This window comes from Hemibagrus wyckioides, linkage group LG13, assembly GCF_019097595.1.
Source record: "Hemibagrus wyckioides isolate EC202008001 linkage group LG13, SWU_Hwy_1.0, whole genome shotgun sequence".
In the NCBI taxonomy this organism is placed as follows: Eukaryota; Metazoa; Chordata; class Actinopteri; order Siluriformes; family Bagridae; genus Hemibagrus; species Hemibagrus wyckioides.
The window spans coordinates 14760243-14775763 of record NC_080722.1 but is presented as its reverse complement, the minus strand read 5'-3'; the positions used below and the strand labels follow the sequence as shown (position 1 = coordinate 14775763).

The 15521-nt window shown below is 39.0% G+C and overlaps 2 protein-coding genes across 4 annotated transcripts; one reads left to right on the top strand and one right to left on the bottom strand.

The window, feature by feature from the left end:
- The first annotated feature begins 823 nt into the window (after positions 1–823).
- cdk5rap3 (CDK5 regulatory subunit associated protein 3) lies at positions 824–6987 on the top strand. Its single transcript, XM_058405513.1, has 14 exons — positions 824–982; positions 1270–1315; positions 1411–1542; positions 2970–3070; positions 3151–3199; positions 3324–3502; positions 4900–5036; positions 5198–5342; positions 5450–5551; positions 5718–5799; positions 5890–5978; positions 6179–6384; positions 6521–6692; positions 6869–6987. The coding sequence occupies exons 1-14, from the start codon at positions 977–979 to the stop codon at positions 6932–6934; spliced, it is 1512 nt and encodes a 503-aa protein (XP_058261496.1). The 5' UTR covers positions 824–976; the 3' UTR covers positions 6935–6987.
- Positions 6988–9474: 2487 nt separating this feature from the next.
- si:ch211-194k22.8 (uncharacterized) lies at positions 9475–12533 on the bottom strand. Of its 3 annotated transcripts, none has more exons than XM_058405685.1 (7): positions 12030–12533; positions 11804–11902; positions 11219–11278; positions 11017–11122; positions 10650–10891; positions 10313–10499; positions 9475–10080 (listed from the first exon to the last, which is right to left on the bottom strand). In XM_058405685.1, the coding sequence occupies exons 1-7, from the start codon at positions 12117–12119 to the stop codon at positions 9884–9886; spliced, it is 981 nt and encodes a 326-aa protein (XP_058261668.1). In that variant the 5' UTR covers positions 12120–12533; the 3' UTR covers positions 9475–9883. The 3 variants fall into 3 exon arrangements, with proteins under 3 accessions (XP_058261668.1, XP_058261669.1, XP_058261667.1); XM_058405686.1 differs by having other exon boundaries at positions 11017–11125; positions 11804–11937; positions 12030–12532; XM_058405684.1 differs by having other exon boundaries at positions 11017–11125; positions 12030–12532.
- Positions 12534–15521: the final 2988 nt, after the last annotated feature.

Sequence of the window (15521 nt, the reverse complement as noted above, 5' to 3'; positions counted from 1 at the left end):
ATTATTAAGTTTACATTTATGAATTAAAAAACTTAGCAATTATAAAGATTAAATTTATTATAAAATATTTATCCTCCTCTTTCTTGTAGTAAAAAACTAAATAAATAAATAAAAATAAATTATTAATACTACTACTACTACTACTACTACTACTACTACTACTAATAATAATAATAATAATAATAATAATAATAATAATAATAATAATAATAATGCATTTAAAAGCAAAACAAAAATCAGGAAATAAACTTTGAATAAAAACAAAAATATCTGACCAAAATGTTTCAGTTCAATCACAGGTCCAAAACAAATGCACAATGGTTCCAGGAGCAGAATTACAAAAACAGCAGCTGGTGTCAATTTCCTTTTTAAATCTCAAAGAGATAAAAAAAAAACTTGCCAGGATAATATTTATATAATAGTTTAAATGAGACTTCTCTCTTATTAATTAAAATATATTTATAAGGTAAAGTCCAGACTTTTTTCCCACGGAATATTGCAAACAAAACCATCCCAGTATGACATCACATGAGGTACAGTGACCGTAAGTTGTTGAAAAAGTGCTCTAACTCTTTTATTGTTGTGATGAGCATCTGAAAAAATGTATTTGACCAACAACTGCTTTGCTGTTTTGGGATGAATATCTGAAACAACAAATATCTTTTATCATATTTTTTATCACAAAATTTTTTAAAGAAATAGGGTCTTTTATTTTGGTGAGTGTACACGCCGGTTCACTAAGTTGTCTACGCAGGAGACTTGCTACTATTGTTGTTTTTAATTGGTCGATTCAGACCCGAACGTCTGGACACTTTGCCTTTTGATTGGTTAGATGTGTACGTACGTGTCAATGGCTATGTAAACGTTAACTATGATAAATCTCCTTTAAAAAGAGGTTTATTTGAGATGTAGTGTATCTTACAGTAATTCTACATGTAAAAAAAATAAGTAATAATATCAGGAAATTGAGGATAATATGGAGGTAAACTGAGGTTTGGGGTTACGTTTGCATTTGACGTTTTGTAGTTACATTAGCCAACATTGCTAACTATGCTATTTCACTTGTTTTTAACTCTGAATGCTGTCAGTGTTTATGTTAAGATCTGTGTACACAAAACAGCTGTCATAATTATGTTTGGTTTATTAGCTGCTTTTCTGCACTATTTTCTAGTTTCTCAGTTACTTACCAGGGTCTTTGCTTCACACCATAATGCTGCATGTCTCACTAACACACATTTGCTTTGAAGAAACACTTTTCTGTCATTTCAGAATATTCAGAATCTCCCTATTGACATTCAAACCAGCAAGCTTGTCGGTAAGACTTCAATGTTGTTCATGTAAAACATAAAAACATGTACAAACATCTGTATATGCAGTGCGTATAGTGTATATGTATGCATATGTTTCCAGACTGGCTGGTGGACAGGAGACACTGCGCTCTGAAATGGCAGAATGCAGTGATGGCAGTCAGGGAGAAGATCAATGCTGCTCTCCAGGACATGCCGGAAAATGACGAGATCAAGCAGCTGCTCCGGGGCTCATGTCAGTCCCTTTCAGGCTTAATCTACTCAAATCTGATTTGTCTGTGCATCTGTTTTCAAATGTCTTATATGTACAGTGTGATCAGTTACACAACTGGCCGGATTAAAGAGAAAACACTGAATCAGTATGAAAATTTAATTACGGGTTGTGTGATGGGTATCGGATTTGAGCTTATTTCAATTTCAATGTAGCTTTTACACAAATCAGCTATAACATTATGAGCACTGAGAGGTGAAGTGAATAATATCTCCTCATCATGGTACCTGTTAGTGGGTGGGATATATTAGGCAGCAAGTGAACCTTTTGTCCTCAAAATTGATGTTAGAAGCAGGAAAAATGGACAAGTGTAAGGATTTGAGGGAGTTTGAAAGGGCCAAATTGTGATGGCTAGACGACTGGATCAGAGCATCTCCAAAACTGCAGCTCTTGTGGGGTGTTCCCGGTCTTCAGTGGTCAGTATCTATTAAAGGTGGCACAAGGAAGGAACAATGGTGAACCAGCGACAGGGTCATGGGCGGCCAAGGCTCATTGATGCACGTGGGGAGCGAAGGCTGGCCCATGTGATCCGATCCATGAGACGAGCTACTGTTGCTCAAATGGCTGAAGAAATTAATGCTGGTTCTGCTAATAGGGTGTCAGAATACACAGTGCATCGCAGTTTGTTGCGTATGCAGCTGTATAGCTGCAGACCAGTCTGGGTGCCCATGCTGACCCCTGTGCACTACCAAAAGTGCCAACAATGGGCATGTGTGCATCAGATTTGTACCACGGAGCAATGGAAGGAGGTTTTTGTTGCATTGTTGCAGACCATGTGCACCCTTTCATGGAAACTTTATTCTTTGATGGCTGTGGTCTCTTTCAGCAGGTTAATCCACCATGCCACAAAGCAAAAATTATTCAGGAATGGTTTGATGAGCACAACAAGAAGTTTGAGGTGTTGACTTGGCCTGAAAATTCCCCAGATCTCAATCCAATTGAGCATCTGTGGGATGTGCTGGACAAACAAGTCCAATCCATGGAGGCTTCACCGCGCAACTTAGAGGACTTAAAGGATCTGCTGCTAACATCTTGGGTCAGGGCTGTTTTGGTAGCAAAAAGGGCACCAACACAATATTAGGAAGGTGGTCATAATGTTATGGCTGATTGGTGTATTCATTTATTCAGTCATTTTTTTGTAAGCGTTTTATCCTGGTCAGCATCATGATGAATCCAGAGTCTATCCTGGGAACACCGGGCCATTGGGAATACACCCTCAATGCATCCCAGTCCATCTCGCAGCATCATGCACACACAAACGTTCTGTAGCATTTGTCATCATCTTTGTTTTTCTGTGACATTTCACAGCATGCCCAACATTATGTAATTTTCATACATTAACATGGTTTTGTCAATGCATTCAGTAAGACTATTTTCTTGTGTCAATGCAGATATACACTATTTCCATTGCCTAAGGATAGTGGAGATATTAAAGGGAACAGAAGCTTCATCCAAAAATATATTCGGCAGATATTCATCACAAAGGATGAAGGTGATTGCACACTTTTGACCAATTTCTGCATAAATTACATAAACATAGGATGCATTTAACTCATTTCTGTTTATCAATAGGACTGGCAAGAAATAGTCTCCTTGTATGAGAAAGATAATGTATATCTAGGTAAGTTTGGATTAAACTATTTATTAAATGGGTTTTTTTGTATGTTTTGTGTAAACATATTTAAACACTGGTGCAGAACATCATGTTTGTGTTGCACATGATATATACCCCTGCGTGTGTTTAGCCGAGCTAGCCAGTCTGTTGAGCCGCAGTGTAAGCTACGAGGGCCCTGCTTTGAGGAAACAGGTAGCTAAAGCACAGCAGCTGCAGCAGGAGCTAAGCAGGAGGGAGTTGGAGTGCCAGAGTGGAGCTGCAGACATGAGGGAGCGCTACTACGCAGCATGCAAGCAGTACGGCATTAAGGTGAGCACCTACTACTTTCATGCATTCTGTGAGAACCTGGAGAACTATAGTGAGTCGCCACACAGACAGACATGGGGAAAAATATTCCTGATTTTTTACGTTCTTAGACATTTAGAAAAAATCAATGGGTAGAAAAGTTTTTTGAAAAAAAAAAAAACCTTGCAGATTATTGCATACCCTTAGGACAAAATCAATATGATGAGAAACATATATTTTCTATTTTCTAGCTCTTCTAAGTAGATATTTTGTTAGGTGTCGGTTTTCTGACCGTGTATTGGAAGATCTTCTTTATCAAGCTGGATACAAAAAGATTTATTTGTAAGTCATTCATAGGAGCATTTATACATGGAATTTAGAAAATTCAGCCTGACACTTCACTCTACTACACCACAGGGCATCATGTAATCACACTTTCACACACTTATTCACACCTAGGTAGGCAGTCTGCCTACCCGCCTGTTTTTCAGCATTAGGAGACCCACTCGCACAGAGCGAGAGCATGCACAATCTGCAAAAAGGGTCTGTTTTTGAACAGATACAGATAGGGCAGATATAGGAAATTTGTTGGATTGTCATTTGCGTAGTTTAAAGTGCTTTTTTATCAGTTCACTATAAGTGAGATTACTTTATTTATCTTTTCATACTTCATAAGGACTAAACTACTAAAATGTATCATTGCAGGTATGTAATTTATATATTGGCAAGACCTTCAATTCAGTGGTATTTCAGAAGAAGTGTAAAGTTTCAGGCAGATAACTTTATGCTTAATTAAAATGCAACATCTACTAAGAGACCTTGGCAGATATATGGCCAAAAGTATGTGGACACCTAGCTATCACATCTGCCCCAAACTGTTGCCACAAATTTTGAAGCGCACAATTGTCTAGCATGACTTTGTTTGCTTTAAAGTTAAGATTTTCCTTCACTGGAACTAAGAGGCCCAAACCTGTTTCAGCCTGACAATGCGCCATGCACAAAATGCAGTCCATGAAGACATTGTTTACCAAGGTTGGAACCCTGACCTCAGCCCTTCTGAACACCTTTGGGATGAACTGGAGCATATAACTATGAGTCAGGCCTTCTTGCCCAATCTGACTAATGCTCTTGTGTCTGAATGAGCAGTTACAACAGCCACATTCCAAATTCCAGTGGAAAGTTTTCCTAGAAGAGAAAAGGAGACATTAACTCCACATTAATGACCAGTGTGACAGTCAGTTCATGTACATATGACAGTATAGTGCATGTCTACATGCAAACATGCATATTGATACTTACAGCAGTTCTTTCCAAACCTGCAAATTATGAAGCATTGATTTTGAGATAAATAGGGCTAACCAGTACTTGACAACAGAAATGATTTTGATGATTATAATTGCCAATTGCATACACTTTTTTAGGGGGAGAATGTGGCAAGAGAGTTGCAGGGCCTTGTTAAGGACTTACCCACTGTACTGGGGGAAATAGGCAGAAAGGCTGCCTGCTTGGAGGAAACGATCAAGCTCTACACAGCTTTCACTAAGTTTGTCTGTGACTGGTGAGTGCTATCACTATGATGTTTAGAAATTAAAGCTCTAAACATTCACATTTCACGTATTTTACATACCATCTCTGTCACTATTTTACAGATTACATTACTTCTAGGTGAACTGCTTAGCTTCAACTTGGCTATTAAAAGCATCTTTCATATCTCTTTAGGTCTGAGCCTGTTCTACCTATGCTGTCTTACGTTCAACAAAAAGGAAACACAACAGTGTATGAGTGGAAGACAGGAAACGTCCCAACGGTTATAGAGAGACCTGTAATAGAGGAAGCACCACCTGACACGGTTACAGAGGAAACAGTGAGTTACCAAATAGAAGAGTAAGAAACAAAATAGACAGGTGGTTTGCATGTCCGTGTGTGCATATGTGTGCATGTCTGTATTTACACATGCTTCCTTTTATACAGATTGACTGGGGCGATATGTGCAGTGGTGCTGAGGAGGTGAATATTGGGTCCACAGTTGAGGAAGAAGTGGACTGGGGTATCTCAGTTGAATCTGGAAAGGAGGTAATGCAGTCTCACTCATTCTCACTCACTCACTTGCATGTGACTGTATGAGCACATACCTACATGCTGTAAGTTTTGTTTTGTTTTTTTATTGCAGAACATCAATTTCCACAGTGGCAGTAATATTGATGCGTGATATTGTTTAATCTTTCTTTTTCATTATAAGGAAACAGGTGATGGTGGCATCGACTGGGGTGAAACTGAAACTGCTGCAGTGGAAATCGAAGTTGTTGCTGCAGGCACTGACTGTAAATATGTATTTGCTTTATGTAGTAAATTACACATTTCAGATGGGCATAATGTTCTAACAAGATTAATGAGCCAGCCTGGGTTTACAGGTCCTGAAGGTGTTGCGAGAGGCGAGGATGCATTCTCTCTGCTCGAGAAAACACAGACACGAAGTCAGTTTATCGATGAATTGATGGAGGTGATGAACTCAACACTAAAAGATTATTTTACGACACTTGACTTATAAATGTGCTAAAACTTTGAGCCTACATTTAGGCTTATTGCCTATTTTATGACCAGCTTAAACTCATGACATCTTTCCAACTGTAATGGAGGCTTATCTCTGGTGGAAATGTTTGCTAGGTTGTGATGCTCTTCTTTCTGTCTCTGACTGTCTAGTTGGAAGTGTTCCTGTGTCAGAGACTGAGTGAGATGAGTGAGGAAGGCGATATGGTGGCCATGAGCCAGTTCCAGCTGGCTCCCTCTATCATCCAGGGGCAGACCCGTGAGCGTGTGCAGGCCATGCTAGCAGATGTGCGCCACCTCCTGGAAGGACTGACATCACTGCGAATGAAGCATCTGTTCACGATCCAGGCATCGCCGCGGTAAGTGCTCATACACACATTTGCTGTTCAGAGAAAATGTGAAACTCGATGATGAATCTCCAAGACTGAAATTTAGGCATACATTACCGTTCACAATAACTCCTGCTTAAAGTTTGTTACTGTGGATGTGCCTCAGCTATGTGGAGCGTGTGTCAGACATGCTGAGGCAGAAACTGAAGCAGGCTGAGATCTTGGTGCTGAAACAAGCCTCCCTGGCTGAGCGGAGGCAAGAAGCTCTCGAGGAACAAGCCAAGCTGGAACCTCGCATCGACCTGCTGACTGCCCAAATCAAGGAACTACAGAAACTGGTACCATATCCTATTAACTGATAAGAATATATCAGGGAAGCCCATGATTGTGTATTCTTTTTTTTTTTATCTGTTCATTTAATTAAAGCAATCACTTTGGGTTTTGCAAGCTGAGTGTGCTCCACTTTTTTCTGTCCATGTAAACAATTAGTTTTTTTTGTTTTTTTTCCTTACAGATTGAAGCAGACATCTCAAAACGGTATAATAAGCGGCCAGTCAACCTTATGGGAGTTCATGTGTAAACTGCTTAGTCCACACAACCTTTTCATAAATAAATATTTTTATTTCATTAAAATTTGCCTGTGGGTTTGTATGACTAAATCAAAAAACAGTTTATTTGCCAGCGTCAGACACGTACTCCACAAAGCTGAAACCTATTGTGACAAGTGGCTCTGGATTTTTCTTAGCATCATTTGTGAGTTTGAGATCATTTGAGATCTTTTACAACAGAGCCACTACCATAAGTTCACATATACTACCAGTCAAAAGTTTGGACACACCTTTTAATTCAATGTTTTTTGTTTAGGGATTTATTTTCTACGTTCTAGAATAATACTGGAGATTTCAAAACTATGAAATAACACACATGGACTTAAGTAATCCATATGTAATGACAACAAAAAACACCAGTCGGTTGTTCTTTTAAGACACGAAGGTCATGTGTTCTGGAATAGTTCTTGCAAGAACAGTATTGTCAAGTGCATTTGCAAAACCCATCAAGCACCATGATGAAACTGGCTCACATGAAGACCATCCCAGTAAAGCAAGACCAAAATTTACCTGCAGAGGAAAAGTTCATTTAGAGTTACCAGCCTCAGAAATCACCAATTAACAGCACCTCAGATTAGAGCTGTTATGAAGGCTTTACAGAACATCAGTAGCAGACATATCTCAATATCAACTGTTCAAAGGAGATTATTGTGTATTTTGTAAGAGTTTGTATAACTTTTTGCAAGACTCATTGAGTTGTGGTTAGAAGTGGGATTAGCTATATCGCTGATCATTTCATTCTGTAAGCTTTCATACAGCCATGATGCACATCATCCAAACGTTTTCAGAGAACACTAGCTGATAGTGTGAACTTTTTTTTGCAGTACTCACCAGGGTCAGCGGCTCGAATATTTAAATGATTTTACCCAAGACACATTTGCAAGGCTGTTAGCAGTGCATCATTACAGAGTTGCTTGTTATCCAGAAAGTGCTGATAATGATGTACAGTGTTGTTTCATAGCATTCAGACAGGAGTAGGATCAAAGATGTTAGTCCCTGCGCATGCTTCCATTGCAACAAAACATTTCCATTTAACCAGCACTCCTCCCACAGAGCGGTGTAAAATCTCCCAGCAGCCCTTAGTGCTCGATCAATGTGTCATCTCCCTTTTTGCCCCAGGGCTGCCAGCGTAATCACATGCCTGAAACACATTATACTCACAAGATTGAGGACCTAATGGCTATTATCTTGCAAGTGTAGCACATCCCTTGCATACTAGCCAGGAAAGGATTCAAATTAAGCTGCTTCTTCTTTTTTTTTACATTCCTATTACAATAATTATTGTTTTCTTCAGTTATCAGATTCCACCTTGATGTCTAGGTCACATTTAACCCTTTTTTATGCATAGTGTCCAGATTTATGTCCATATTTAAGGATAGAATGCAAATCATCTCCAGGTCAATTGACATCATTATTGTAATTTACCGTAAAGCATTTTAAAGATTTCTGTTGCACTTTAGACAGTTTGGCATGTAACTACAGCATGTATGTGATATATCTGTTCAATCCCTCTACACAAAATCCTACAGTAAAGTGAAAAAAAGCACTAATTATTGCTGTAACCTTTCAAAATTGATCTCTGAAATGAGTTGCCTGATAGAGTAGGCCTAAACCTTCAAATTTTCCCTAATGTCTTTGGCGCATTGTATTTGAACACAGGGACAATCCATTTCATGTTTTATTTATAATAATTTTAAAGTCAAAATTTACATTATGCAATATTGAGTACTAAAAACCTAGATTAAGGGGGAAAAAAAACCTTTATCCTTGACTCATAGTGTGGTACTTTTCCTCTTAGTTCATGCAGACTAGTCTGTCCCTTTGTCACTACCCCCTACCATCCATACACTGATGAGGCTTATGATAAGAAGAGGGACTTCATTCTGTCCCTTAATTGTCTGTGCTTTTCATCAGGCCAGCCTTGCACTCACTCACTCGCACACTAACCTCAAGAGCAGCCATAGGAAACACTTTGTTTTTCCTGATAGACATGCACAGAGTATGACAATGAGCCAGATAATTATCAACAGGCCTAAGAGAACATTATCCTCATGTTTATTATTAATGGACTGCTATCTCCTCATTGGATGCCTGACCAAATTTCTTCGGGTCCCCCAAAGTCTTTCCTTCTGCCTTTCTTTCTATTTGTTTGCTACAATTCCCCTCGTCCCTGTGGTGGGCAGATGCTCAGAGGCGCTGGCCAGTGTAAGAGCCACGCTACTGTGGCCCAGAAGGCTGGGGTTGCCAAGACAACTGGCCCAGTACCCCTGCTGTTGTCACTCTGCTCGTGTCGCTCAGTCATTGATTACCTTCATCTCAGCAGCTCTCTGCATGCAGTACACATTGTTCTCCATCGCCAATATTCACAGGGGTTTAGTCATACTAATATATCCAGTATCTTGTGTTTCTCTTCCACACAAATCCACACATTCATGTTCAACAGAACACGCATGACACAAACAAAAGCAAACACTATTTATCAAAATGCTTGCTTTTTCATCATTTTTAATAACAAAAACATTACATACATAAAGCTACAGTCGAGTAATAAGGATCATAATTTAGTAAGAAATACATTTATGATACAAGGAACATAATGTTCACACCTGTTGTTATTGTGCAGTGTAGCTACTACACAGCAATTAAATACAAAACATGAAAAATGTTTACAGACTCACATTAATATCTAATCTTATTACTTGGTGTGTTGGAGACCATCTGAACTAAATTCAAATGTTTTTATTTGCATTTGGACATTGATGCTTTCACAACAATTAGTAACTATTGCAAATAATCATGACATTTTTTAGGACAGTCCAAACAAAATAATTAACATAATTTGTATTAGTCAGGAGCTCTTGATAATATATAGCAGTGAATAAGGCTAGTTTGTTTGATGACAAAAACCTAATCACTGCTAATCAAACATTTGATTTTTGTCCAATCAAATCCAACTGATGGCTACTGGACCTCGGGCTGCATAGACTCAGAGCTCTAGGCTCTGGGCCAGAGAGTGGAGGTTTTTTTCTCAATCTTTTTGCTTCGTTTTGCAGTTTTTGACGAATGTAGCCCTTAATCTCAGCATCAGTTTTCCCAGGAAAGAAATACTGTACGGTTCCTGTAAGAGACGATTGTATGAATTAAACTGTGAACAAACAAACATGATACATAACTTGTTACACATCTAAATCTATATGGCACCATACAGAACAATGCTCTTGCCCAGGTGCACACAAAGTAGCTTTATTAGTCCTCTTAATACAATACTACATGGGCAATAATCGCTTGTGCTAAATAATTTACATGGGCAAAACATGCTCCTTGTCAAAACTGAGTGTGTTGATCCTTACTCAGGATTGCCTGCACCTCTTCAGTGGGCAGGGCAGGTTTAGGCTGACCCCTCTTATTGTACACCACACCAGAGATTGAGTGGGAAGCCAAACAGTCTCTCTCATACAGTCCACGCAACAGATCATTGGTCAACTTCTGAGCAGTGGTGCCAGTGTTACACCTCTCCAAAAGCTCAGGTGTGATAAACTAAAACAATCACAAAATTCGTTCAAAGCAAAATATGCAACTACCATGTATAGTCAAAAATATAGACAGCTAGAGAACCATGCACTACATACGGCCCTAGCATTAAAAGATCATTTTGATAGGATATTAAATTGAGTAAATGACTGATACCTCTGTGAAGAGGCCATTCCTGTGAGAGGCCTCATTAGATTTTTGGGTGAGAGTATCCTGCTTGACCCACTGCCCATTCATAGCTCCTGAGGCATACGGCATAGCTGGCATTAAAGCATCCACTTCAACAGGTTCTGTCACAGGGCTCGAGGAAATTGGGAGAGATGTCTTCTTATCTCCATTAGGCCAAATCTGGGTCCTCTCGATCAGGGCCTCTAGGTTTTTAGCTAACTTTCCACATGCTTGTGTGGAAACAAGAGCACTGAATCACTCAAGACATTCTTTTAAAAATCATACAATATCTTGAAAATATACATTTAAACCAAAACTATTTCATTCATCAGAAACAAGCACAATTCTGACTTGCCTGTAAGGCACCGTAGTTGTTCCTTTAAGCTCTCCATTTCCCGCTGCATGCATAGAACCATGGCAATTAGTTCCATCTTCGAATAAGACTGCAAGTATTCAGCCTCCTGCTAGAAAGAAAACAAACATAGAGCTTAAAACAATCCGGTGTGTAAAGTGTGGAGAATGCTGAGCACACCTGTGCTACAAACCTCCCCCCTTACCTCTGCTGTGGGATGTCCCTCATCGAAACTGCCTGTAGGAGAGCAGTCGAACCCATAACCCTGTCAGGACAAGACAGACACTGTAACTGGGAGCAGTTTCCCTAAAAACATCAAGTTTGGATTGTATTAATGTGTTTCTTTTGGGGGAACCGTATCTGTTTTAAAGTACACTTAAAAAAAAAAAGATGCATGTCTCTTTAAGGGTTGTTCTTTTCAGACCGCAGTACAGAACCAAACTGATAGTAAAGTGTGTAAAGAAAGCTCTTTACACAAGATGTGCTGAGGAAGAGATGCCCTCTGTGCCATGCTTTTAGACCTATTGTTCTCCATTAGGTAACCGGCATGGCTGCCTGCCCTACCTCACACTACTGCTGCTCCACACCGCTGCTGCTCTTTCTGCGTTTAAACGCGTAAGACAAAAAAAAGTACAAGAGTGAAAAACAGATTATCTTTAAAACACTACTGTCTTATCAGACCACTCAGGCAGCCAAAGTGGGGGAAAAAAATCGGTCGGTTGTGTCAGCCGGCTAATTGCATCTAAATTGAAAATAAACACTAGAATTATTAGTAAGAAAAAGCCCAAACCCTCATGTCCAACTTCTGGAGCCCCGCGGCTGCTGGTGTATTCTCCTCCGGTCTCTCTTTGGCAGCATCCATTTGTTTCCTCCGTTTCTGCAGCCCGTGCTGTCGGACAGGCGGCTCGTGTCATTCTAATTACTCTTTCATTTGAGACAATATTCCAAGTCACAGCCACAAACAAACAAAACAGGGGCACGAAACACACTCAAAAGGTTTCCATTATATATCTTACGTAGAATTCGTCCAGTTTTTGTTCCTCTTTCTCGTCCTGCTCCTCATTTTCGTAGTCCAGAATACGCTTGGCTTTTGTTTTCCTTCTCATTTCTCTGCCATTATTTGATTATTTGCGCTCACTGAAACTGTGCCCCCCTCCGCAGAATGCAGGACGCTCCCTGCACAAAAGCGACAAGCAGCCCTGACGCCGATTTGGACAGATACCGAGCGTGTAGAGGGAAACTATGCGATTAATGCTACTTCAATTCGAACCCTTGGCTGATCCATGGCTCTAAACTGATCAATCAGACCCTCTTTTTTTTCGCGAGCAGAGCGTGGCACGAGCTCGCCTCCGTGTCTCTCGCGCTTAAAGCGGAGATCCTCGCTGATCAACAGGGTGTGCAAATGATCTTTTACTCTCTGCACTGTGTGCAAAAAATTACTTAGGATGAGCTTCAGCTTTAGTACTGGCTTGTGTTACAGATCTGATATCGTGTGTCTCCCGCGACTGTATACTTTTTTTTAACCGGGCTGTTTGGGAAGTTGGATTTGTTATCAGTTTTCGAGCGATCAGGAATAGTTAGCTGGAAAAGCGACAAGGCGTCTAGAAAGTAATCAGTGCGAATTGGAGGACAGATCACAAACGAATCGATCCCTCTAAACATTAATGAGGTCTGCAGTGATACAGATTGAGCCCTTAAAAGTACACAACCAAGGTGACAAAATATATATATAAATTGATTTTAAGTGCAGCTTAAAGAAGTGGGCTCTCGACCACAATTCTGGAGGCCTACCACCAAGGTTCAGGTTGTTTCTACTCCCAAAACACCTGCTGCACCACAGGAATTAATTATATAGCCGTTCACAAACCTGGATCCAGTGTTTAAAAGTAGGAAACATGTATTTCTACAGGGCGGTGTTCATTCTTCAAGGCTGGGGATATAGCCAACAGGTTCACAACCTAGTCCTTCAGTCCTGCACATTTTAGTGTTTTCCCTGCTCCCTGTACATATAATTCAGTTAATCAGTGTGCATGTGTTAGTGTAGGGAAAATGTATAGGACAGTAGGTGCCTCAAGACCAAAGTTTAAAAAAAATTGTGCCATGACCCCAAAGTTTCACTCACTCACTCACTCACTTTCAGTAACAACTTTATCCTGGTCACCCTGAGGCTGTGGCAGAGATACACAGTCGATGGGATGCCAGTCTTACCATTATACGGTTCAACTCTCTGGACAAACAAAAATGTTACTGCCTCAATATCTCTGCAGACACCAGGTCAAATATCAGTTTATTTATTTATTTATTTGTTTGTTTGTGTTTATTTATTTATTTATTTATTTATTTATTTATTTATTTATTTATTATTAGTAGTAGTAGTAATAGGTATTAGTAGTAGTAATAATAATAATAATAATAATAATAATAACCAATATATTTATGTTATAATTTCCTTAACTTGTGCCTAGTGTTCCCTGGATATGCTTAGGATCCACTACGACCTTGACCAAAATAAAATAGTTATGAATGAATGAATGAATGTTGCTACCTCTGCCAATCTTATAACTTCCAGATCATTACTTATTTTATTTTTAGATAATAAATGACCATGTTATGTTCCCTAGCGGCTAGGGTTATGCTCTCACCTGAATCTCTTTTGGGGAAGCAACCCATCCACTGTTCCATTAACTCTCAGTATGGGTCCCACAGCTAGATAAAATGGGAGAGTTGTGTCAGGACGGGTATCAGGCATAAAACCTGTGCCAAATCCAATATGCTGATCGAATGATCAGCTGCGGCGACCCCTAACGGGAGCAGATGAAGGAAAACAACATAACGATTTACCATGGTATTATTTAACATAACATTCCTAACATGATTTCTGGCCATATTAATGTTTTCTTATAATATGTGCCAAGATGTGCACTAATCCATTATGAGCGGACGAGTCAATAAAATGCTTAATAAAAACAATCAGATGTATTAAATAGATTGTATTTAATAACAAATGTTCCTAGAACAGGGTGACAAAGGCGTTTTTTGTTTGTTTGCTTGCTTTTACTGGCTTGTAATGTATTATGGGTCAAATTTCTAACTATTCTTAACTAAATAATAATAAGTGGTAGCTCCACACCAGTTTATCTTCTCCTAGCTAAAAAAAATGACGCAGTTGGCAATATTTGGTGTTACACTCTCAATCACAGCTTTATTTTTGTTGTACTCATTGTGATGTTTTTATTCTGCGTCCCGTTTGTGCACAACTGGACGTCTATGCCACCTGGTGGTAAATATTCTAGAAACACTTAATACATCATTCATATTAATATAACGTAATTCTATTACAGCAGTATTGTGACATTAAAAAAAAACAATGAAAAATTCATCCTAGGTAGAGCAGAGGGTATTTCTAGGCTTTATGTTAATTTAAAAAAAAAAAAATCATGGATGGCAATTAAAAATATTATTAAAAATAAAAAGTTTTTGTCAGGATGTATGGTTCAATGTGAAACCTTTAACATCCATTAAACGTTTCTATTGCACATAAAGTCCTTTGTAGTAGAAAAAATGTTCTATTGATTATAAAAATGTTCTTTATAACACTATGAAAAAAGGGGTTCTTTTAAGAACCATTTACTGAAATGTTCATTAGGCAGCCAAAAATGATTCTTTTATGGCATCACTGTGAAAACCCCTTTTTGTTTGTTGTTGTTTTAAGAGTACACTGAGGTTAAAAACCTGCACATGGGAACTGGAAGCTTTTGAGTTCAAGGCTGTAACCCCTAACTGATCCAGAAGTGCCCAAAAAACTGAAGCCCTGATCCCACATACACTATATTGCCATTAGTTTTGGGACACCCCTCCAAATCATTTGGAATCATTTGGAGTTTTGGTATGGCTCACAGGCCTAATTAATCCAAAAGGCGTTCTATGGGGTTGAGGTCAAGACTCTGTGCACTCTGTCCAGTCAAGTTTCTCCACACCAAACTCGCTCATCCATGTCTATATGGACCTTGCTTTGTTCACTGGTGTACAGTCATGTTGAAACAGGAAGCGGTCATCCCCAAACTGTTCCCACAAAGTTGGGAGCATGAAATTGTCCAAAATGTCTTGGTATGCTGAAGCATTAAGAGTTCCTTTCACTGGAACTAAGGGGCCAAGCCCAATCCCTGAAAAACAACACCTGAATTCAGTGATTTGGAGGGGTGTCTCAAAACTTTTGGCAATATAGTGTACTTCCTTTCATGTACAAGGGTGCTCGTTTATATATAAACATTTTATAAATTTCACTTTTGCTCAGTCTCAATCTAAGGAGTGAATCCTTCGTTTTAAATAACTATTTTTCAGTAACACCGTCAGTTTCTCAATCAGTTGATACTCCAATCAATCAATTAGTTAACCGTTCAGGAAATCTATTTCTTTCGGTTCCACGTCTTTCTTCATAAGATATTAAAATTACACACTTACTTTTAACACACTACTGCTACCAAAAATTAAAAAAATAAAATAAAAAA